This window comes from Lytechinus variegatus, chromosome 10 (genome assembly GCF_018143015.1).
Source record: "Lytechinus variegatus isolate NC3 chromosome 10, Lvar_3.0, whole genome shotgun sequence".
NCBI lineage: Eukaryota > Metazoa > Echinodermata > Echinoidea > Temnopleuroida > Toxopneustidae > Lytechinus > Lytechinus variegatus.
Window position 1 is genome coordinate 23,134,473 of NC_054749.1, and position 27,234 is coordinate 23,161,706.

At 35.4% G+C, this 27,234-nt stretch overlaps 1 protein-coding gene across 1 annotated transcript; it reads right to left on the bottom strand.

Moving 5' to 3' along the window:
• On the bottom strand, window positions 1-27,184 carry LOC121423355 (fibropellin-1-like). Its single transcript, XM_041618711.1, has 15 exons — window positions 27,070-27,184; window positions 19,059-19,163; window positions 18,248-18,364; window positions 16,563-16,682; window positions 15,119-15,223; window positions 14,427-14,540; window positions 12,649-12,768; window positions 12,154-12,270; window positions 10,487-10,615; window positions 9,893-10,021; window positions 8,998-9,126; window positions 3,606-3,734; window positions 2,872-2,970; window positions 1,779-1,901; window positions 1-552 (listed from the first exon to the last, which is right to left on the bottom strand). The coding sequence occupies exons 1-14, from the start codon at window positions 27,140-27,142 to the stop codon at window positions 1,780-1,782; spliced, it is 1,608 nt and encodes a 535-aa protein (XP_041474645.1). The 5' UTR covers window positions 27,143-27,184; the 3' UTR covers window positions 1-552; window position 1,779.
• Between the last annotated feature and the right edge of the window lie 50 nt (window positions 27,185-27,234).

The window sequence follows — 27,234 nt, forward strand, 5'->3', positions numbered from 1 at the left end:
ACGTTGAAAGTGACTGCAACGGCAATACCGTGAAAGTTTTGAACCCGACACAGGGAGAAGACGCCCTTCTCCCATGTGCCGCTGTATCCGAAAGAAATAATAAATGAAATTCGATGGGTAACGCCCATCTGCAAGAGCGCCACTATTGTGTGCTCTTTTTGTTTCAACACCATCTATGTAATAGTGAATAATGCAAAAGGCTCACTAATAATAACTTATTCAATTATATTTCATTCCATCATAAACTTCAGAGTGATCTGAGTATCTTATATTATTGAGAAATCCCATTCTTTACATTTCTCTTTATACAATCTGTTTTCTTATCTTAGTGTATATATGCTTCATTGATTTTACGTCATCATAAGCCTTTACAAGTGCAATTAGGACTTTCTTCTTTGAATATCAGGAGTCTGGAGATATGACGTCAAGCAATTATTGTTTCTTTAGAAAAAAACACAGTATTCAAGTAATAGTTGATAATAGCAACAATCAATGTCTTCCTCCTCATTTTCAATGCGCTGTGATACTTCTCAATGAGTTCATTCTCGTTTTCTGAAAGAAACAGAAAAGTAAATTTTCAATTACCAACTGTATAGCATTCATGAAATCACGAATTCAGATTTTACGTGGTTGTAGTAGGCCTAGGATTCGTATTAAAGTGATTAAAAGGGGAACTCAGCCTTGATCATAACTGTTGTGTTGGAAAGGAGAAAAATAAAGAAAACAGAATGGCGAAAATTTAAAAGAAATCGGAAAAGTGATAAGAAAGTTATTGCTGCGTGAAAATCGAGATCCCTAAGACTATGTACATATTAATAGGTCCATGCTAAGACTATGTTGATTTCAAATTGGCAACTGGGTAAGTAGATTATGACAAGGGGCAAGGACAACTTTCCCATAGGCCATGTAATTAATTATTGGGGATTTGTGGTTTTCTCCCATAGTAACCATTCCCTTGGGGCAGTAATCTAAACATAACCCAGGTAGTATATTATTTTATGTCCTCATGAAAGAAAATTATGATTTGAAGTATAACTTTTAAAGAAAAAAAGAAAGAAATTTTTATCTTTTTTATGTATTGGAGTACATGGAAGAGTAGCCCTTGCCTAACATCACTATGACATCACATAATATGCGGCCAATTTGAAGTCTCCATGGGTAGAGCGATTACAAATATTTACACCTATTAAAAATTCGTAACTTTCTTATTTGTCCAATATTGTTCAAACTTTCACCTACCAACTGGTCTGATTTTTTCTTTTTCCTCTGAAAAAAGTTTTTATTTGGGTTGGATTCCCCTCTAAGAAACGGGCGTGGGTATATAATTGTCTTCTCAACAAAGACAGCTTTGTATTTAGAATAAGTAAAAATGACGAAAAAGAGAATCATAGGAAGAAATTATTTTTTTTAAGTCAAAACGAGGGTTAGTGTAAAACAAAGTCAGACCATGAGAACAATGCAGAAGAGGGACTAATTACATGTGATCAATAGATCTCGATCTCCATTATATGAGGTAAAAAAGTAAAATAATTGATTACTGACTGCATAAATCCCAAATTAGAACAATTCCCTGATTCCTCTATTAGTATGTTAGTATGATTCTTTGGTATAATGAATAAATACATAACAGAATGAAAATAATCAGTAATTGTCTATCATGTTTATCAACTATAGGTCTTGCCATGGTGGAGTGGATCATTCTCACGTGATGATAGGAACAAAAACGGGTAGAGAATAACTTAGGGGGAAAACAGTGTATGACAAATAGATCTACTTACATTACATGTAATACTCGCAATATACTCCAGAGAAATAAAGAGGACAGCTGCAGTAGAAACTGCCCGCATATGAGTGACAAGTTCCTCCATTTTGACAGGGACTAGACATACAGGCATCAATTTCTGAGCAAAATAAAATGGAAGAACAGGGCCCGTCTTACGAAGAGTTGCAATCGATCCGATCAATCGCAACTATGGAAAGCCAGCAAAGTCAGCAAATGAAATGCATGTTTGTTCAAAATTTGGTTCTAGAACTTAATGTATATCCATAAAGTAATTGATTTCTTGACAATTTGGTGTATTTTCCTTTGTTTACAAAGGACATTTTTCAAATTTCCTGGAGAAAAAATTATGACACTGATGGATTTCCATAGAGTTAAGATTGATTGGATTGATCGTAACTCTTTGTAAGACGGGGCCCAGATTCATTAAAGAACTACTTCTTATGGTGCAATGTGAATCCCTGCCACGGCGTAATTTCCCTTCAACAAGATTTCCATCGACATGGTGGTGCACTCAAACCAGGTGCATGACTGAGGTAGATGGATATCGATGGGAATGAATTTATGAGCATCGCATAGTCTATCATAACCGTGTTACAAACTCATAAAAACAACATGTTCACGAATATACGAGAAAAACCCAACACTTAAGTGTGAAGTTCAGAACAATCATGGTCACATATTCCAGTGGCCGATACAATATCGGTCACCCTTAATATAATGACTGTAAAGTGATATGCCCCAATATTGATTTCTCATACATTTCAGACCAATATAGATTTATTTATTACATCTACGACAAAACATATTCATAAAGCTTCCAAATTTGTTACATTGCGTTGTCTTCTATTGTGGGTTTGGGGGGTGAAAATGACTATCAAATTGTGATTGGATGCATATTCAATTACCCCCAATCACACTTTGAAATTTGTTCCCTGTATTCAAAGACAATTACCTCGTGGTAATTAACCAAAAGAGATGAAATTGACCGAAAGGAAAGGGGGCAATATGAATTGGATTGGATTGCACTTGTGCCTCAGGAAAACCGACGATCGTACCTATGGAGACTCTTGTAAATGAGTCTTACTTACCATATTGACAAGTATTCCCATAGTATCCACTGGGGCAGACACACGTATTATTGAAGCATGATCCACCATTCATACAAGGTGCAGAGGCACAGAAGTTTCCTTTAATCAAAATAGATAAAGAACAGTAAGCAAATAGAAGGACAAACGAAAATAATAAATGAACCTTAGTTGATAAAACATTAATAGAAAACAAAAATAGTGCATGAATATTTAATCAATCATAGAATTATAAGTAAATCATCATATTTTATTATTACACGACCGTCTCCCAATATTTGAGCCTCGCAAGCCTACCGGGTCCGTTTCGGGTCAGAGGTCGCGCAATATAATAGATAGTAGTCTTGATGTTCTACCAAGGCAAACATTAAACATCAATGTTACTTGATTTAACATAGAATTGTTTCAATTCATGATTGCTATCAATGATTACTTTACGAACAATTGTTTTATAGACCTAATGCATTGTTGTTTTTTTTATCGTGAACAAATAAGCGAGATCATGTTTACACTCTGAGTATGTGTCGATAAGTCATTTTTTAATAAAGTCTAAACCAACCGACATGAAAAGTGGGTGAAAAGAATGTCTTGTCTTTATGTGCTCTTTGCAGAAAGATTCAGCTATAAGTTGGAACGCCCTACTTTAATAACACGTAGAGCATAATTAGTAAGAATTCCCCCCCACAAAAAAATGTCATTAACATTTTTTTTTCAAATTGATTCATTATTCTACTTACCATTATAATATTGACAAAATTCCCCATAGTATCCACTGGGACATGAACACACAAATGAATTGTTGTAATCTTCATAGCATACTCCACCGTTCAGACAGGGTCCAGAATCACAAGGATTCGTATCATTTCCTTTAAAATATATGAAATATAGATAAATGAATGAAAATGAAAAAAAAACACTCTTCATTATAATATGTAAACATACGATTGTACATAATTATTTGTAAATACTTTGTAAATATATTTTTTGTGAAATTATTTTGAATATTTAATGTTCTATGATAGTGTCCCCAATACCTGAATTAGGGTGACATGGTTCAGTTAAATCATTGTCATTGTCATTGACTTTGTCACACACACAAATTAATAACAATATAGAAAAAACGAAAAAGAGTAGATTGACCGTTAATCATTAACATCTCGACTGACGAGGACATAGACCAGTATTATATTCTTTCATTCAAATAAAGAAAGAATCACTTTTAATCACCTATCAGTTTCACTATTTTCACAGTCAATTTACAAGATTTTCTCGCTTTGTAAAACGTCACTTTTTAAATACAAAATTTTAATCGGTACATTTGTTTTAAAAATATCCAGGGTATACATTTAGAGAAATTCCAATGAGAATTTACACTGTAAAAACTGCGGTGTTAAAACTGACACCAATTGGTGATAATAGACGACCACACCCTGGGGTGTTAAAATTACACCCTAGAGATTGAATATAACACCAAAGAGTGTAAATGTAACAACCAAATGTGTTGTAATAACACTTATAGGTGTAAGACTAACTCCACCAATTTAACACTGGTGTAAAATAACTGGTGTGGTCCTCTATGTACACCAGTTAACACCACAGTTTTTGCTGTGCATGTGGGTCAATGATGTGCACAGGATGTAGGCGTCATTATTTGTTTCTTCTTATAAAATGCATTATTTTAATCAACTACTGTACATACAGTCGCATAGGCTTTTAGAAATTGGAAACTTATTTATACATTTGCATTACCATTATAATATTGACAAAATTCCCCATAGTATCCACTGGGACATGAACACACAAATTAATTATTGTATTCTTCATAGCATGCTCCACCGTTCAGACAGGGTCCAGAATCACAAGGATTCGTATCATTTCAGATAACAAATATCACATTTTATCACCTTTAAATTTCGCTTTTCCCACTCTTCCACGAGATCCTCTCGTATTTGTAATACTGGTATTTCATTTTGTCTTTAATGCGTACATTAATTTTGTTCCAACTGTATATTTAGGATTTACGTTTAGTCAAATTTCAAAGAGAAATTACTATTTATTAATGCTATAGGCCTATACCATTCATCGTAAAACGATTAGTGACTTGTGCAGAATGAAGGTGTGCGGGGGTGTAGAGCCTCAACAATTATATTATTTCTTTCTTATTGCGACCAGCTAATAAAAAAAACACAAAATATCTAGATTTTGAATGTTTCAAACTGAATTTTGATTACCATCATGATATTGACAGTATTGTCCATAGTATCCACTGGGGCAGTAACACCAAAATGAATTATCATATTCTTCATAGCATGATCCACCGTTCAGACATGGTCCAGAATAACAAGGGTTGGTATAGTTTCCTAAAATAAAATCAGACAAACAAAATATCACGTTTCATAATTGAACTGTTCCCACACTAAAAAACAATATCTTCGCTTTTTGTAATTTTTTATTTTTCTTTTCAAAACAGAATTCTCATTGGTATATTTGTTTTTGTATTCAAATTCTGAGGCCTTCATATTTACATAGATGTTGAAGAGAATTCAGTTTTGTGATTCTATATGCCTACCAATCATCTCAACAAGTTTTTTTTTGTAGTTTTTCTGATTTCTTGCAATATCAGTGCGGATCCAGATGGGGGGGGGGCACCCGGCCCCTACCCCCTTTTGAGAGCCGCCAAAAATATTTGTCAGTGGAATACGTCATGCATCGATTTGGTTGAAAAGACCACTTTTTGGGGTTGTCAAAATTTTCCTGTAAAAATGCTCCCCCCAGAAAAATCATGGATCTGCCCCTGGGTATTATAATCTACATAAAAACAAAAATTATAGAGTTTTAGAAATCTTGTAGACCCGAGATTTTTAATGATTCTTAATTTCAATTACCATTATGATATTGACAGTTTTCTCCATAGAATCCGCTGGGACAGGAACACCAAAATGAATTATTGTATCCTTCATAGCATGCTCCACCATTCAGACAGGGTCCAGAATCACAAGGGTTCGTATCATTTCCTTTCATAAAAATAAAATCAGATTATAAAATACAATTTTTATCACCTATCCATTGAACTATTTATAAACTCTCCTACAAGATTTTCTCATATTTAAAAACTGGTAATTCATTTGTCTGTAAACATTGAATTTAAATGCGTGCATTTGTTTGAAATAAATATTTAGGATGATTTATCCAAAGAGAATTCACCATTTTGTGATGCTATAGGCCTATAAATAGTAAATTTGCCGCAAAATATGAGTTAATGATTTGCACAGAATGTAGGCATGTGGCGGTGTAGAGCCTCAGCAATTATATTATTTCTTTCTTATTATGGTTAGCTATTAACAGGCAACAAAATCACAAATTATTTAGAATTTAACAAATTGAAACTGATTAATAATTTTGATTACCATCATGATATTGACAGTATTGTCCATAGTATCCACTGGGGCAGTAACACCAAAATGAATTATCATATTCTTCATAGCATGATCCACCGTTCAGACATGGTCCAGAATAACAAGGGTTGGTATCGTTTCCTAAAATAAAATCAGAAAAACAAAATATCCGTTTTATCATTGAACTATTCACACACACATCTACAGTATCTTCTATTTTTGTAAACTGGTATCTCATTTCAAAACAGAATTCTAATTGGTACATTCATTTTTGTATTAAATTCTGAGACTTTATATTTAAAAAGATTTTAGAATGAATTCAGTTTTGTGATTCTATAGACCTACCAATCATTAAATTACTACAGTATCTTTTTGTTACTAATGTACAGTGAATGTTAGCGCGATAGGGTAGAGTCTCAACGATTTTATTATTTCTTTCTGATTTCTTGCAATATCAGTGGCGGATCAAGACGGGGGATGGGACCAGTAGCGGACCGTGACCCGGAGGAGACAAAGCATGGGGGGAGGCACTGCATTGTCTACGAACAATGCTGTGCCCCCCAATGCTTTGTCTCCTCGGGTCACGGTCCGCCACTGGAGGGGACATCCAGTCCCTACCCCCTTTTGCGAGCCAAAAAAAATGTTAGTGGAAAATGTCATGCATAGGCCAGTGAGGCATTTTTTGTTTGTCAAATTGTTCATGGAACAAAATGACATCGATTTGGTTGAAAGGACCTTTTTTGGGGGTTGTCAAAATTTTCCTGTAAAAAATGCCCCCCCTTGAAACATCATTGATCTGCCTCTCTGGGTATTATCATCTACACAAAAGCACAAATTATAGAGTCTTAGAAATTTTGTACACCAGGTTTTTTATGATTCTTAATTTCAATTACCATTATAATATTGACAGTATTCTCCATAGTATCCGCTGGGACAGGAACACCAAAATGAATTATTGTATCCTTCATAGCATGCCCCACCGTTCAGACAGGGTCCAGAATCACAAGGGTTCGTATCATTTCCTTTTATTAAAATAAAATCAGATAATAAAATACAAAAATTTTTATCACCTATCCATTGAACTATTTATAAAATCTCCTAAAAGATCTTCTCGTATTTGAAAACTGATGTTTCACTTTGTCTGTGATGACAGAATTGAAATGCGTGCATTTGTTTGAAATAAATATTTAGGATGATTTTCATTAGAGAAATTCCAAAGAGAATTCACAATTTTGTGATGCTATAGGCCTACAAATAATCAAATTGCCGCAAAATATGAGTTAATGATTTGCACAGAATGTAGGCATGTGGCGGTGTAGAGCCTCAGCAATTATATTATTTCTTTCTTATTATGGTCAGCTATTAACAGGCAACAAAATCACAAATTATTTAGAATTTAACAAATTGAAACTGATTTATAACTTTGATTACCATCATGATATTGACAGTATTGTCCATAGTATCCACTGGGGCAGTAACACCAAAATGAATTATCATATTCTTCATAGCATGATCCACCGTTCAGACATGGTCCAGAATAACAAGGGTTGGTATCGTTTCCTAAAATAAAATCAGAAAAACAAAATATCACGTTTTATCATTGAACTATTCACACACACATCTACAGTATCTTCTATTTTTGTAAACTGGTATCTCATTTCAAAACAGAATTCTAATTGGTACATTCATTTTTGTATTCAATTCTGAGACTTTATATTTACAAAGATTTTAAAGAGAATTCAGTTTTGTAATTCTATAGACCTACAAATCATTAAATACTACAGTTTCTTTTTGTTACTAATGTACAGGGAATGTTAGCGCGATGGGGAAGAGTCTCAACAAGTTTATTATTTCTTTGTGAATTCTTGCAATATCAGTGGCGGATCAAGACGGGGGAGGGGACATCCAGCCCCTACCCCCATTTGAGAGCCAAAAAAATTGTTAGTGGAATATGTCATGCATAGGCCAGTGAGGCATTTTTTTTTGTTTGTCAAATTGTTCATGGAACAAAATGACATCGATTTGGTTGAAAGGACCTTTTTTGGGGGTTGTCAAAATTTTCCTGTAAAAAATGCCCCCCCCCCTTGTAACATCATTGATCTGCCTCTCTGGGTATTATCATCTACACAAAAGCACAAATTATAGAATCTTAGAAATTTTGTACACCAGGTTTTTTATGATTCTTAATTTCAATTACCATTATGATATTGACAGTATTCTCCATAGTATCCGCTGGGACAGGAACACCAAAATGAATTATTGTATCCTTCATAGCATGCTCCACCATTCAGACAGGGTCCAGAATCACAAGGGTTCGTATCATTTCCTTTATTAAAATAAAATCAGATAATAAAATACAAAAATATTTATCACCTATCCATTGAACTATTTATAAAATCTCCTAAAAGATCTTCTCGTATTTGAAAACTGATGTTTCACTTTGTCTGTGATGACAGAATTGAAATGCGTGCATTTGTTTGAAATAAATATTTAGGATGATTTTCATTAGAGAAATTCCAAAGAGAATTCACAATTTTGTGATGCTATAGGCCTACAAATAATCAAATTGCCGCAAAATATGAGTTAATGATTTGCACAGAATGTAGGCATGTGGCGGTGTAGAGCCTCAGCAATTATATTATTTCTTTCTTATTATGGTCAGCTATTAACAGGCAACAAAATCACAAATTATTTAGAATTTAACAAATTGAAACTGATTTATAACTTTGATTACCATCATGATATTGACAGTATTGTCCATAGTATCCACTGGGGCAGTAACACCAAAATGAATTATCATATTCTTCATAGCATGATCCACCGTTCAGACATGGTCCAGAATAACAAGGGTTGGTATCGTTTCCTAAAATAAAATCAGAAAAACAAAATATCACGTTTTATCATTGAACTATTCACACACTCATCTACAATGTCTTCTCTTTTTGTAAGCTTGTATCTCATTTCAAAACAGAATTCTAATTGGTATATTTATTTTTTCATTCAATTCTGAGACTTTATATTTACAAAGATTTTAAAGAGAATTCAGTTTTGTGATTCTATAGACCTACCAATCATTAAATTACTACAGTATCTTTTTGTTACTAATGTACAGTGAATGTTAGCGCGATAGGGTAGAGTCTCAACGATTTTATTATTTCTTTCTGATTTCTTGCAATATCAGTGGCGGATCAAGACGGGGGAGGGGACCAGTAGCGGACCGTGACCCGGAGGAGACAAAGCACGGGGGAGGCACTGCATTGTCTGTGAACAATACTGTGCCCCCCCCCCCAGTGCTTTGTCTCCTCCGGGTCACGGTTTGCCACTGGAGGGGACATCTAGTCCCTACCCCTTTTGCGAGCCCCCCAAAAATGTTAGTGGAATATGTCATGCATAGGCCAGTGAGGCATTTTGTCAAATTGTTAATGGAACAAAATGACATCGATTTGGTTGAAGGGACCACTTTTGGGGGTTGTCAAAATTTTCCTGTAAAAAATACCCCCCCCCCCTTGAAACATCATTGATCTGCCTCTCTGGGTATTATCATCTACACAAAAGCACAAATACAAATTATAAAGTCTTAGAAATTTTTAGACCCGAGTTATTTTTTAATGATTCTTAATTTCAATTACCATTATGATATTGACAGTATTCTCCATAGTATCCGCTGGGACAGGAACACCAAAATGAATTATTGTATCCTTCATAGCATGCCCCACCGTTCAGACAGGGTCCAGAATCACAAGGGTTCGTATCATTTCCTTTTATTAAAATAGAATCAGGTAACAAAATATAACTTTTTGCCACCTATCAATTCAATTATTTCTACATTCTCTTACAAGATTTTCTCGTATTTATTAACTGGTATTTAATAAAACATGATTTTAGTCAAGTACTGTATGGGCCTACTTTTCTTCAATACAAAATTTCGGTTTTTAGTTCCCCATTATCATTCATTTCATTCTCGATTTAAACAAAAAATTCAATGTTTTAAGTCCCGGTTTAAAGTGAGAAGGGATCCTGCATAGAATAGCCTTGTAAAAGAGCAATTCCCAAATCCTGGTGATATATCAGTATTGACTTAAACATGGCACTCTCTTTGTTTTTCTTTTAACAGCATTTATCAATTTCCTGTGTATTTCATTTCAAATTTACATCAAAACATCAAACATAATCAACAATTGTCTCTTTAACAATTATTCAAACTGAATCTTAATATGCGTTACCATGATAATATTGACAGTATGCTCCATAAAATCCGCTGGGACAGAAACACACAAATGAATTATTGTATCCGTCATAGCATGCTCCACCATTCAGACATGGCCCGGAGTCACAAGGGTTGGTATCATTTCCTTACAAAAAAGATAAAATATGTACATGAATGAGCAATAAATAAATATGTTGGCAATAAATGACAACCGTTGATAAATAAAAACAATCCCTACAATGAATATGAATAAATATGCAAATGAATATTTGTGTGAATAAAAATTAAAATAGTAATTAGTTATAGTTACTGATCAATTACACTTAGCAGGAGAGGCGGGCGGTGTTTTATTTTGGGGGGCAAAGCCAAAAAGGGCACTTATATAGGTGAAAATTGACATTTTGATGTAAACGGAAATTTTCACCACGAGACTGTCATCTGGGTGAAGTAATGTGTTCTGTAGTAATTAAGTTGAGCAAAGTTTTTTTAAATGGATTTCTGATTGATAAGATATAGATCTACATTTAGGCTTTTATTTTTCCGTAAAAGAGCGTAGCTAGTGAGCGGTTGGGAATAATTCTCAAAACTGAAGTTTATAAAACTCGCTTTTTGGTCGATTATGGCGCTAATTTCTGTTAAAAGGGCATCATTGCGAGATGTTGCGAGCTCAAACGTCTTGACATTTTCATGTAATAAAATATGAAAATTAAACATTCCGAGCAGTTTTTGTAATCATGAAAAAGGTGTTATCTAACTAACGCGAGCATGAGTTGAATTTTTTAATGTATAGACCAGGAAAAAAAAAACCTGTTAAGGACTGCATTTACTTATGAATAGGATACATATTTCACCAATCGAATAATGCGAGCGCGAAGGGCAAGCTAAATGTGATGTTCCAACCTGAAAACTGGACATCCTAAACATGTTTTGTAACCAGGAACAGAATGAATATCTTAATAAACAATAATTGAAGCGAGGATGAATCGCGAGCCGGAAAATTGTATTCATTAAAATTTGCTTTTCATTCTGAAAAACTGCACATTTCATTTTTAAAGACATTTTCCTGGATTTTTTTTATTGGGGAGGGGGGCGGTTCCACCGCCCCTGACATTAAGGCTTAAAGGAAACATACAAAATAAAAAGTTGAATGATTTGTTATTTGTTAAACGAATGAACAAATTTATTTGACAAATTTGACAGATGAACAAGATACTATTAAAGCATTCAGTTCTTAAAACATTAGCACATGCTTACATTCTAAGAGTTAATTGATGTGGAGATGATGTCATGATGATGATGATGATGATAATGATTACGTTTACATTATATGATGATATTGATGATGAAGAAGTGGATGATGATAAAGTTGACGATGACAGCTATGATGGTGATAATTACATGAATTGTGACGATGGTGATGATGACGACAGCAATGACGCCGCTGATATTGATGACGATGATTTCATAAACCAATCGTACTTTCATAATATGGAGTCCACTTTATTAAAAAAAAGAATATTACAAACTACTTAAAAGGACCAGGAAAATCATCCCTTTTATACAAGCACGTGAAAGTAACCATAAAACAAATTACTGTAATCAAATCGCAAATGTTTGCTAACAATGCAAACAGGACTATATAGGATTCGGACTGATCATGATCAGGTCGAGGAGAATACTCACCAGATAGACAATATCTATTGTAATCTTCACAGCAATCACCTAGGTTCTGGCAAACAGAATCACAGTAACAATCTCCTTGGCCTGGTCCTCCACAGCGCCCCTGACAGGTACCAATCACTAGAGGGAGTGGAGAAAACAGTTATATAAAACATTTCCTATCAGTATTTGGTGTGAACATACTGTTCTTATTTCGATTTTACGTGGGAATAGAACTGGCCAATGTGTAGATTAGTCATGTGCTGGTGGAGAGCAATTTTTTTATTGAGAAATCAAAGAGTTACGGTGATTACAGGTAAAAACAGGAACATCAATCTAAGCAAAATGACCACTAGGGATCCATGTTTAATGAAAGTTGATAGCACTGGTTAGTTGTCATTATCCAATAGTTACCCTAGTGACATTTAAAAGTCTGCGCTCCAATTTAAATTCAATGAAAGCCAAATAATGATGACTTGAGGTCGCCCTGGTTATGTTTATTGTGCCGTATTGCATTACCTTGAGTTGATTCGCAGTTTTGTCCGCTGAAACCGACTTGGCAGAAACAGGTATAGTAACTTCCAGTGTTATTACACGTCCCTCCATTAAGACAGGGAGAAGATGAACACCAGTTAACGTCTGTGTTCAAAAGTAATTGTTCATTAGATATAAAAAAAATCAAACGATGTGTAACTATTCTACATCAAAAGTTATAAAGACAAGACCAGTGGCGGCACTAGGATTCCTGAAGTTAGGATGGGGGAGGGGGGCAAGTGGAAGGAAATAGAAATATTATAGGGCAAAGTTCCATCGTCCTTTCCCGACCATTGGTGCCGCCACTGAACAGGACTATAGTGATAGGGCCTATACTAATGATGCTTATACACCTCAATTAAAATGAAATGAAGGTCACAAAATAAATTTAGTTCTGTGCGTATAGATCATGTGCTATAAGGGTCTTAGGCCAATTTACATAGTGTAACCATGGACCCTCTTAAGGTACAATGCATTTTTATTTTCTGTATAATCCAGCTAATAATGGAGGTTATGACCATTTCTCACTCTGCAAGAGCCAGTTTTCGCTCAGCCAGAAACGTACGGGACCTACAAGCATGACAAGGGCGTATGGCAAGAAATACCATTCTTTGTACCAAGAATTGATTCTGTTTCTTGATTTCAAAATATGGTTACCCCGGATAAATATACATGTACCAGGTAGTGGGCCTATCATTATCAATGCCCAAATTAATGAAGCAATATTGATCTTAGGTGGGAATATTGGACATTCAGGCCGTTCTGATCCTACCCCCCCCCTCCTGCAGAAAAAATAATAAAGAGAGATAATATTTCCTTCGATATGGCCTGAAAATAATTATAGAACACACAATCACAATGAGGGTCAGATTGTCGTTAGGGCAATCGTGATAATAAGATAATCCACGATGATAATTGCGAGGTGCCTCCATTAGTACATGGTTGTACGAGTCCAAGATTGTAAATAATTCGACCAATTGAGCAGATATATTTAGCTTGTTCTTACCCCCGCCATTCTTCGTGGAATTGAAACTTACACTAGACACTTAGTATGCAAATCCTCTGTCGAGTCAGAGAAATAATGAGTCGACTGCCCCTTCAATTTTTGTAAACGTTATCAAAATAAAAGGAAATGGAACACCTGGCATGGGGAAAAGGGCAGAAATGGGTGTGGCAAAAACATTGGCCCAGTCTTTTATCAATATAATAAGTCCACTTTCTGTTCTTAAAAAAAGTAAAAATCCCCTTTAGGTTCTCTTTCCCCAATCCCGTACGTCACATCGAGGTTGTTTTTTTTTTATTGTAAAAAGAATGTAAATTCTATGTTTCCCATTTAGATAGGGTTTTTAATCAAATGTATGTTTACTCCATAGCAAGTTTTCTAGGTGTTACTTCTGAACTCCATGAAAATATAAACAATTACCCTGTTCTCAATCATTATTTTAAAAATAAACGTGAAATGAAGATATACTTATCCCCCCCTCTCCAACCCGACCCCCAAAAGATTAGCTCTAATCGATGTATTTAACATCTTTATGATAATGGTATCTTATTTCTAGATTCACAGCTTTCGCTGGAAACGAAAACATGAATAGAGGAATACTTCATGGGACATGATGTTGAAATAGAATTACTAAGATTAATTTCTTAAACCTTAATTTGTACATACTTTGGTTAAATTATCTACAAAGAATGAAAAAATTATTTAATGTGCCATATCATGCCTATAGGAGGTATTGACTACGACCTAGAGAAGAGCTTACGTTGACAAAAATCCCCATAATATCCATTCATGCAACTGCAATCATAAGAGCTCCCTTCACCGTCAGTACAAACACCGCCGTTCAAACATGGAGCGGACGAACAGGCGTCAAAATCTGTAAAGAGTTGGTGAATAGTTTTAAATATTATGTTATTTGATATGTGAAAATGATTGTGGCAGATCAACGAGAGAAGCATATTTGGTGAAAGTCTCTGAAAGTATACGAGAGACACTTTAAATAATCTTTTAAGATTTTTTTCTTCTCCAAAATTGTTATTTTGTTAGAGGAACCTAAAATGCCCGAAGAGAAAGGCGCTATATGAGCAATATGTAATGGGCTGCTAAAGCCCATTATTCATTTCACCCATCCTTTTTTGATAGATAATATCGCTACTTATTCACACATACATTCAACCGCTTTAGCTTTATAAGTTAGTCTCCCTGCACAATAAATGTTGTTATAACCCTTCTACATTCTGAAATACCATGCAGCGCATTAAGGTCCCATCTTAAAAATCTTTAGGTATGAATCGGCGAGAATACTAAAAATCCAAAATAAGAATATAATCTAATGTAAAAAAGTGGGAATCACTACACAAATGAAGAAAAGAAAATATTCAAAATCAACAACGCAAAAAGGTATGGTAAAATTACTGCATTGTTTGTGCGAAAAACATAAAATATTGTACAAACCTTCACAGTTAAAACCACTAAATCCATATAGACACTCGCATGAATACGATCCTGCATTGTTGATACAAGTGCCTCCATTCTGACACGGAGAGGAGAGACATCCGTCTGTAATTGAATAATTAAAAGGGGATTTACATCTGAGTTCATTTCTAGGATGGAATCGCTGGAAGAGATACGACGGAAAAGCTTTTCACCTGGAAATCTTCGCGAGATTTCCAAAACATTTGAGGCAACCCATTGCTCGATGACCCTGAATCCCCTGTTCCTATGCATCGGGCTCTCATCTAAGCTAACCATATCCATATTTTGTAAAAAAAAAAATTAGCGTTCCGATGAGATCCTATGAAAAAGGGTATCATTCCATTAATCAGAATTTGACCCTCTGTTCATTATCGCATACATTCATAATTCCGAAGCTTCGTTATTCCGAAGGTTCGGGGATTGCTAAGGTTCGTTATTCCGAAGGTTCGTATTTCCGAAGGTTCGTAATTCCGAAGGTTCGTTAGTCCGATAACGAAATGAGGTTCGTAATTCCGAAGGTTCGTTAATCCAAAAAAGAAATGAAGTTCGTAATTCCGAAGGTTCGTTAGTCGGAAAACTAAATGATTAACTAACCTTATTTCGTTTCCGGACTAATGAACCTTCAGAACAAAGAACCTTATTTAGTTTTCGGATTAACGCACCTTCGGAACATCGAACCTTATTTTGTTTTCGGATTATCGAACCTTCGGAATAACGCCACAAATGTTCGGATTAACGAATCCTTTTACGTTTTCTGATTAACGAACATCGAGGTATAGGAAATTTAAGTGTTTCGGAATTACGAAGCTTCGGAATAAAGAACCTTCGGAATTACGAAGCTTCGGAATAAAGAACCTTCGGAATTACGAAGTATAACCGTTTAGTATAGCGGTGTTTTTTTGCATAGAACCGGTGCAGATTGGCCTTTGAAAACCTCTATGCACTATTACTTGAATACCAAGTGTCTCTTTTTTGTTGGATAACTCACCCTTATTCCTCAATTTAAAATAAGCTTTAACCATGTCAAAACCCAAGAAAATTTCAAAAAAAGTGACAACGATAATGAATTAAAAGATACCTTTTCTCCATTTCGTGTTTACGCCCAAGGGAGGAAAAATCACCTTTTTAATGCAAAGATTGTAACAATCAAGGCAAGGCTTCACACTATTTTGAACAAAAAGGGACAACATATACTTCGTGAGAGAAGCGGATCCGGAGGGGCACATACGCCTCCACTCCCTTGAAAGTCATGAAAACAAATAAGTGAAGACCTTGTTTTATTGTCAGATTTTTGTGACATAAATCACCTACATGTACATTCGGGATCGAAGACATTTTCCCCTTTGCTTGTCAGATGTTTCAGAACAAAAATGCCCCCCTCTGTTTTTGGAAAATCCTGGATCAGGCATTGCATCGTACTCACCTAGTTGGCAGTATGCATTGTAATCTTCACAGCAATCACCAAGATTTCTGCAAGATGAATCACACCAACACCCTCCTATTCCTCGACCACCACAACGCCCTTGACAGGTACTAACAATCTCTAGAGGGGTTAGAGAAAACGGTACGGCAATCATTACTTTGTCAAACTTTCGAGGAAGCTAGAGGGATGGAATACCGGTCATTAAAATGTATGTGTCTGAAAGTGAAAAGGAAAGTTTAATCATCGCGAATAGATAATGGAATGAATAACGAAGATGTATTATATATCAAAACCAATGAATAAACATCAACCACGAGAGAGTGTTTTATCAACATTATTCCGAATTCGTACGAAAAGTTGTCAAATCTGACAGCCTTTCTTGATTTTTGTTAGTTGAGAAGCTATGTTACTATGGTAATTGTCAGATAAAACATTCGACAGGTAATTTCATGAAGCGCTCCTAGGAGATGGTGGAATTAATTAAATGTGCATTATTTTTCTATTCGTCTAGATAGGAACATACAGCCACAGTTTTGACCTCTATATCCTGATGGACAACTGCAGTAATAAGAAGTCCCTTCACCGTTGGTACAAATACCGCCGTTCAAACATGGAGCGGACGAACAAGCGTCGAAATATGTAAAGAGTTGATTGGTAGTTCCAAACATTTTATTGCTATTTATGTAAAAATGCCGGTGGCAAAAACACGTAGAAAAGCACACTGGTGAAAGTTTGAAAGTTTTAACAAAATCATTCAAAGGAAACATCCAAAATATGGTAATGACACTATATAGGGTCATCTTCCATATAACGCCAGTCTGTAGGCCTACTCCAAAATTGAATAAACAAAAAAATATTGACATGTCATCTTTTTTAATTCAATTTTTCACTCTGACTTTTTATTAATGGAAACCTAACGAATGCTGCCAAAAGACAAAGACACGGATGAGCACTAATGGGGTGATGGCGGGCTGGAGCCCCTAAATAATTCATTAATAGATATTTGTGTGAGTTTTATATCTAAATTGTATTTTCATCATAATTCTACCGCTGACACACCAAGCAACAAACACACAAGCGAACGCACGCACACACACACACCCCCACACATCTGTGTTTAATTGTCGATACTTTGTACTCAGACCATTGGATCACATTTTTTGCTTCCACTGGAGTTCCATGCATGACAAAGTATAATGAAAATAACAGTAATAATATCATTAATGATGATGATGATGATGATAATAATAATAATATTAATAATAATAATGATAATAATAACACAAGAATGAATATCGCCATACATTGATCTGTAAACATTTTCCCGGCCCTCATATCAACAAGGTAGTGAATAAATCTTATTGAAATGTTTCAATCGTTATACACGAACAGAAACCAGAATGAATAGTCAAATAATATCAAGATAAGAATGCTATTAATTCAATTTAATTTAACAATGGTATTTTATTTCACAAATTCAATTACGTACATATGGCAGCCGAATACCTGAAATTTTGGCATGATTGTAAGAATTCTCCAACACATTAAATTCCAAATTAGAAGACAATTACAGTAGCAATAATTTATCAGAATAAGGAATGAAATGTAGAAATTATACATTAAAATAATTTCCATAAGTAAAGTAGAGTTTGTTCATATTTGGGAAAAAAAATGAGCGTGTCTACCTTCACAGTTTTGCCCGCTATATCCTGACGGACAAGTGCAATAATAAGAAGTCCCTTGACCTTGGGCACAAGCACCGCCATTCAAACATGGAGCGGATGAGCAGGGGTCGACGACGACTGTTAAGAGATAAATGATATTCCCTCATTAATTCATCTATGTAAAAATGCTTGTAGCCATTAAAGAAGAATATTGGTGAAGTTCGAGCAAATCGGACAGTCGTAGATGAGATTTCATTTTGTTCATTTTCTTTTTTAAACCTTTTGCTTTCGTACATCTTGAAATAAACTGCATACATAAAACAATAATCTACACATAATGAAGTAAAGATTATCTTACACGCAGGTTGGTAATGGAGGAGGCTGCTGTGTTCATAAAGTAAAAAAAATAAACAAACAATATATCTTTAATGTTTTTATTCATTTCATGGGAATTTAAATGATGCATATCAATAGTAAGCTATTAGGACTACTCCCAGACTGATAAGAATTCTCAATTATTTTTTGTGTTAAATAAGTTGTGTTTTTTCATCAAAAATTTATGACCAATTTTAAATGCTTGAGGAGACGCCACGAAGAACGCTGTTTTTACTCGGTTTTTAGAATATTATTGTCTGTGTTCTGATGCAGTTAAAAGAGTAAAGTAAGAAGAATTCATTCATTCCCGCCGAATGTAAAGTTTTGTCAATTAGTGAATGATCGGTTAGAAATCATACAGGTAAGATAAAATACATAATTTTGACAATTGAAACTCACTTGTTTTTCCAATCATATAGAAAGAAAGGAAATGGATGATCGTCACAAAAAAACTTACCACAATTGGCACTGTAATCTGAGCAGCAATCATTATTGTCCTGGCAATAGTCATCGCAGTAACAACCGTTCATATATCCACAGTCACAACATCCTGCGCATGAGCCTAAAGTATAATAAAGTGATTCAAATCGATGTGAAATAGACTTATCTAAAAAGAGTAAGACAATAAATAATTTTCCTTTGAGTTGGTGAGAATTCCAATCATTACCATCATCATCATTATCATTACTATTTTCATCGTGATGATCATCAGCATCATCAACATCATCAATACCATCATCACCATAATCACTATCATCATCCTCGTTATCATCATTACCATCATCATCATCATAACATTAGACCTGCATTACTAAAAATGTACAACAGGGTCTTTATAGTTTTTTTTTTTACAAAGGAGAACCTCCCAAAGTAGAGAACTTAAAACATATATGTATGTAGGCATATATATATATATATACACACACACACACACACACACACACACACACATATATATATATATATATATATATATATATATAAATGTGTAAAGTTATACATGTACAACAGCTTTTGGCAACTCTTTTTTATTTAAATATTGTAAAGAAATGGATGAAGAGAACAATGGTAGGCGTAGCTTAAATCAAGGTTCCCCAGAGCTATCTACCCTTTGGAAAAATTGGTGATGCCGAAAAAATGTCTCTGCCGGGAATCGAACCCGGGCCCCCAGTGGTCTAGTGGTTAAGGCACCGGCGTTCAAAGCTGGGGGCCCGGGTTCGATTCCCGGCAGAGACATTTTTTCGGCATCACCAATTTTTCCAAAGGGTAGATAGCTCTGGGGAACCTTGATTTAAGCTACGCCTACCATTGTTCTCTTCATCCATTTCTTTACAATATATATATATATATATATATATATTTATATATATATATATATATATATATATATATATATATATATATATATATATATATATATATATATATATATATTACGAGAGAGGCGTGAAAATATGTATCAATCGCTTTGATCATTGTTTATAACATATGTGTGAAGAGTAGAGTAGAATCAAGGATGAAGCAAAGTATACACTATGTTGTAAAGCTTTAAGCCCTGGCCTTCTTCAGTTTTTATTTGCTGACATGGGTCATAGCAAATTCTTCTGAACTAGGGTTGTGTTGTCTACCGTGCGTGTGTTATTTACAAAGTCTTAACTATATATAGTGCGTCCCCCCAAAAATATACATTTTTTATATGGTTGCCAAATAAAAAATGTAGCACTTTGAGGAAAAAGACTTACATATATGGAATGCCAATAAAGTCAACTTTCAAATGACATAAAAAAAAGTTGGAAAACTATTCATGCTTGAGCGAGCACTGCCCACTGAAACAAAGGGTATGAAAATGAGGGTGGGCTGGAATTAGCCTTCCAATTTATGTCAGTTTTTTGAGAGGCAAATCCTTCGATTTTGCAAAGTTAAGGGCGTTGTGATGAATTAATGATCAACCGTGACCAGTTTTGGTGGCTTAAGCAACCCAAAAATATGACATTTTCATGTATTAACATGACCGAAAGTATGACATAAAAACACCACTACAACATGAACAGAAGATAAAACAAAGTCACAAAAAACTATTACACAAAACCAAGTGAAATTAGATAATTAAATGCTAAGGTGGATGGACTAAGTGGTTCTAGTAATCCAAATAAAACAGTATCTCGTGAAAGGAAATGATTAGGATTAAAGTCAGTCACTCTCATACGCAACGCATTCCAAAAGGATCCTATTTTAGGGAATGCAAAAAACAAATGATCTAATGTCTCGGGTGTCGCATTGCAAAAAAGATTATAATGCATTGGTTTTCTTTCCTATTTTTGTGAGCCATTGATTTCGGTTACACTTCGTAATTCCGAAGGTTCGTAATTCCGAAACACGTAAATTGCCTATACCTCGATGTTCGTTAATCCGAAAACGAAAAAGGGTTCGTTAATCCGAACATTTGTGGCGTTATTCCGACGGTTCGTTATTCCGAAGGTTCGATAATCCGAAAACGAAATAAGGTTCGTTGTTCCGAAGGTTCGATAATCCGAAAACGAAATAAGGTTCGTTGTTCCGAAGGTTCGTTAATCCGAAAACGAAATAAGGTTCGTTTTTCCGAAGGTTCGTTAATCCGAAAACGAAATAAGGTTCGTTAATCCGAAAACGAAATAAGGTTCGTTAATCCGAAAACAAAATAAGGTTCGTTAATCCGAAAAATGAAAACCGGGAAAGCAGAGGCAGAGGCAGAGGCAAGGGGGAGGGGGGGGGGGACACTGTTGCCGTTCAATTGTTATGAGGATGGGAAGGCAAGGGCGGCCGAACGAATTTTCGTTTGGGGGGTAAAGCCAAAAAATGAAACTCATACGTCAAAATGGACACTTTGGTGATATTTTCCCCTTAAGATTATCATCTGCTTGAAGTCATTGTGTGTTTGATAGTGATTTAGTAGAGAAAAACCTTTTTTGAAGTGATTTCTTATTATGGCAAAACGTATATTTAGGCTTTATTTTTCGGGAGAGAGTGTAATGAGCGAGCGGCTTGGTAAAACAAATTCAAAGGTGAAGTTGTAAAACGTTTTGGGGGTCAATTATTCTTAAAATGGCATAATTGCGAGGTGTTGCGAGCGTGAATCACAAGCTAAAACTTTAGGGTATTTCAATAAAAAATGAAAATAAGTTTTTAAAAATCCGAGCAGATTTCTGCTGTCATTAAAAAGATGAGCATCTAACTAAAAAATTAACACGAGCGCAAAACGCAGCTTAAACATACTGACCAGAAAAGGAACCTGTTAAAGAAAGCATTTAGTGACCTCTTTAGGATGCATATTTCACCAATCGAATGAGAGTGCGAAGCGCAAGCTGAAAATTTGCAATATTCCAGTATTTTATTTCGAAAAACACGAAAAACGGCATATTTATTTTTGAAAAAGGAACTTTCCCATTTTGGAAAATATTCATTTCCCTGTTTTTTATTTCATTTTTGGGGTGCAAGTGCCCCCTGCCTCCCTCCCGGCGGATCCAACTTTCGTCAAACAGGGGGGGGGGGCAATATTTTTTTCAGCCACATTTTCCTCGATCGGCAGCTTAAAGTTAATTTTTGATTGTTTCTTTGAAAGGGTAGTCCTAACAGTCAATAATTAGCTTTATACTTATAAAATAAAGTAAATATGTAATAACAAAATAAACCCTTTTAAATAATGCGAGCGCGAGCTATGTATATTTTTTTTTAATATGATGGGCAATATGTTTGTGATCTTCAAAACGAGATGCCTATGTAACTAAATTTAGATAATAACTGCGAGCAAGATCGCAAACAGAAATTTTAAATATATAAGCTCTGACCTGATCTAAAGGGGACAATTAAAGAACTTTTTGCACTAAGCCATGAAGACGATGCGTGTTTCAACCAGTGGCGGCGGAACATATTTTCCTGGGGGGGGGGCAAAGCCAAAAAAGGGGCCAATAGGGGCAATTTGGTGCAAACGTATATTTTCACCATGAGATTATCATCTGTGTAAAGAGGTTGTGTGTTTTGTAGTAATTGAATTGAGCCAAAAAATTTAAGTGATCACTGATTGATAAATTATATATTTACGTTTCATTTCTGCGAGCGTAGCGAGCAAGCGGTTTGGGGGGAAAGAAATCAAATCTGAAGATGTAAAATTCGCCTTTTTGGTCAATTACTGTTAAAAGGGCATCCTTTTGAGATGTTGCGAGCGAATCACGTGCTCAAACTTTTGGAAATTTCATGTAGGCCTAGAATGATAATAATGATATAGATATTATTTACCCAGGGAAGCCACTTCAGTTCTGAAAACTGTTCTCCCAGCTATTATTTTTTTTTACAAGAATGCTTAGAATGTCCAGTTTTCAGGTTGGAAAATCGGAAAATTTTGACTCACGTTTCTCGCTCGCATCAAGTATTGTTGAGGAACTCATTCTATTCCTGGTTACAAAAAAATATGAAATGTCCAGTTTTCAGGTGGAATATCACACACATTTTAAGCTTGCTGTTCGCGCTCTCATTATATAGTTCGTGAGATATATATTCTATTCATGAGTCACTAAATGCAGTCCTTAAAAGATTACTTAGAAGTCTGTTCCATAAAACTTTTTACCTGAGAAAACTCTGGTAAAAACTGAAAACTAAGGTTAGTCTGATTTCCGCCATTGACTTTAGCACAGGGCAAAAACTCCGGTAAAAACAACCTGAGTTTTCTCAGGTAAAAAGTTTTATGCAACGGGCCCCAGGTCAGTATATAAACAAATTACAGCTCGCCCTCGAGTTAATTCTTTAGAAAGATACACATCTTTCTCACGATTAAAAACACATCTTTCTCACGATTAAAAAAACTGCTCAGAATGTTTAAGTGCACGTCTTGTTACATGAAATGTCTACTAGTTTGAGCTTGCGATTCGCGCTTTCAACATCTCACAAGGATCATTATTATAGTATTATTTATATTTTTATTACCAGCAGAAGCTGTTATTAAAAAAGACATCCCCTCCAATACAAATCCTATTATCTAGAGGTTACTCGCACGCGACCAACACACTTGAGTCCCGGCATCTTTAAACCATTTGCGTAGGCTAGCAATTGCTCAGATAAAATCGAAATTAGCCTATGCTTGATCAGGGCGCCTATGAAATACATGCTTTTGGCCACAACACATGCATGTATCATCGATCGTCATTGCATAATATCGTGTAATCTTCGTAATGACAACATCGTTTTGTTACCAAAATGAATTTTTTTTTATTTTCGGAAATACGAACCTTATTTAATTTTCGGATTAACGAACCTTATTTCGTTTTCGGATTAACGAACCTTCGGAATTACAAACCTTATTTAATTTTCGGATTAACGAACCTTATTTCGTTTTCGGATTAACGAACCTTATTTCGTTTTCGGATTAACGAACCTTATTTCGTTTTCGGATTAACGAACCTTATTTCGTTTTCGGATTAACGAACCTTATTTCGTTTTCGGATTAACGAACCTTCGGAATTACGAACCTTATTTCGTTTTCGGATTGACGAACCTTCGGAATTACGAACCTTATTTCGTTTTCGGATTGACGAACCTTCGGAATTACGAACCTTATTTCGTTTTCGGATTGACGAACCTTCGGAATTACGAACCTTCGGAAATACGAACCTTCGGAATAACCGAACCTTCGGAATTACGAAGCTTCGGAATTACGAATGTATGCGTTCATTTCTATGTATTAAGTTATTTAAAATTTTATAGTGTGCGATTCGAAGTCTGGTGTCAATAGTGATTCATAATGGAAGAGTGAACAATTTGGAAGTCTGTTGCCTATCGATCTTGTAAAGTTGATTAAAGCGAGTAAACACCTTGGAGGTTTCAGAGTAATCAATGTTTAAAAAAGTGCGATAAAATGGCTTTGTCGATATATTCTGAATTTGTCTAAATGCAGATTCACAGAAAAGAGAAGGGAAATCATCAGGTTCTTTTACAAGATGATGGTAGTTCTGTTGTAAAAAAAAACTTTCCATTTCCCTGGCATTATTTTATAGCAATCTAACAATTCAAAATACTCCTTCCCTTCCCTCCAGCGTAGTGGGCGTCCAAATTCATCTAACATAACAGTAATTTTGGTGAATCCCATTTCTTTTATGTTTGCAATGGTCTATGGATAGATTTTCCTTGAAATGTGATATATTGATTGTTCCATATAAACTCATTGGTAATATTTATTTTCCTTTCCAATAAACACCATGTTTGTAAAATGTCCATCAACCAATTGGACACTTCAATATTTAAATATTTCATATCAAAATTTCAACTTTATCATGTGGATCGCAGCAATGTGTTGGAGTCGGGAGAATAGGGGGTGAGATAGGACTTAAGTGGGAGAAGTAGGTTGATGGAATAAGGATCAACAGAACATTCAGCCCCCGCCCCTCTCTCTTTCCCACCCTCCCCTCCTTTTGAGAGACTGATGGCTATTATCATGTACGCGTGAAGTCCAGAGCAGAATGTTGATTTAATGATTAATTCTGAATTTGGGCATCAACTTTTTCCTATCATTCATTTAATCATCAATTTATCAGTAAATCAACTCATTCAGTGTGCAATGTGATCAATCAAACATTCATTTTTTCAACAAATTATTTTATTAATCATCATAATCATTAAATTTCTTGGTAATCATTCAATAAAAAAAATGACCATCAGCCATAGGTCACTTTGCAGTTAAGTTTTGAATAGGCTACAATCCAGGAAGTGAGACAGAGAGAGAGGGGGGGGGGGGTCGGAAATTGAGGTGGAGCGGGGAGAGTACATATGACTTTTAATTTGTGAAAGGACAGAAAGAAGAAGAATGCCCTTTTAACCAAGTCTTAGCATATCTCGCCCTCTTGCTTGTAACAGGTACCATCACATTACTCTGACTCTCACGAACACACTTCTGAGGTCCACAAGATGAATATGCTACAATAACAACTACTGTTCACTCATGCATTAAATTTCAATTTATTAACTCATGAAATTTGTCTAAGAAACCAAAACTTATCTCACTCATTAATTTAGCTTAGCAAGTTCCAAAGGACATAACCACTCAAAAAAACTGTAAGGAAAATTCCTGCCCAGCCTAGCCGAGCTTAGTCTCTCAGGAGGAGAGAAGCGCTGGGAGGAGGGGGTTGAGATGGAGAGAGGGGTTGCTAAATGTTCTGTTGACCTTTATCCCATCAACGTACTTCACCTACCTAAGTCATATTACCCCCCTCTTCTCCTGACTGTCATGTACACATTATTGAGATCCACATGATAAAGACAAAATGCTGCACTAAAAATTGCAATTCATGATCACTCATGCATTCAATTTCAATTTAATAACGCATTAAATTTTCACAAATAACAAACTGATCACAACAGTCTGATCTTTAATTCACCAAATAATCCTTAACTTTGCAAGTACCAAACAAAAAACACTGAAAGAAATTGGAAGGCTAATTCCGGCCAACCCTAATTTTCATACCCTTTGTTTCAGTGGGCAGTGCTCGCTCAAGCATGAATAGTTTTCCAACACTTTGGTGTCATTTGAAAATTGACTTTATTGGCTTTCAATATCTATAAGTCTTTCCCCTAAACTGCTACACTTTTTATTTGGCAGCCATTTCAAAAGTGTATAGTATTTTGGGGGAGGCAATGTAGAAGACATCGTTTATTCTCTTGACATAATGGCGGAGGAAATCAGTTGTATCTTGAAGGTATACAAGATTTGCTTTTTGTCATGAGAAGGCGTAGAATAGAATAGGGATTTCCTACTTTGTGAATAACACACGCACGGTAGACAACATAACCCTATAGTTCAAGAGAGCGGTGTTGGCTCAGTCGGTAACGCGTCTGCCCGTCGAACTAAAGATCGTGGGTTCGAGTCCATCCCGGGCGGATGACTGAAGCCAGTGCGTTGTGTGTAAACGTCTCTCCCATGTTTCATAGATGCAGGCTATGTTACAATGGAAAACACTCCGTCCCTCGGATAGGACGTTAAATGGAGGCCCCGTGTAGAGGAGAGTCACCACCTTTGCACGTTAAGAACCCACTGCACTATTCGTATAAGAGTAGGGGGAAACCCCGGTGTAGTGGTCCACCTGCATTCCCCCCATCAGTTATATCGGGAGGAGAGACCTGCGGGTCACAGTGATTCAGTTCGCTTTTCGCCTCCCAGGCACAGGTGACGCCAAACAAATAATAATAATAATAAAAGAATTTGCTATTATATATATATATATATACATGTATATAGCCGAAAGCTTGCAATAAAAAGGAAAAACGGAAACCTGAGAGCTACGTCTCACTCTTCATTATTTCTGTCTTCCAAGTATATATATTGATTTATATAATATGCACTATATATACAAAAATAAAATGTTTTATTGACATTTACTAAATGTAATTTCTTTGAATTTTTCCTTTGCTCTCGAGAGATTCATTTTATAACAAAAATTAGAACTTACCACCACCCTGTGCTGATACTTGATGAGCAACAAGTCCAACGATGACAAACGACACTAGCAGACGACAGTTCATGATGGCCAATTCAATCTCACGATGCAGAATTCAAAGCCTCGAGTCAGAGAGAACCGATAACTCGTTCTCTCCTGAGAGATCTCCTGCTATTT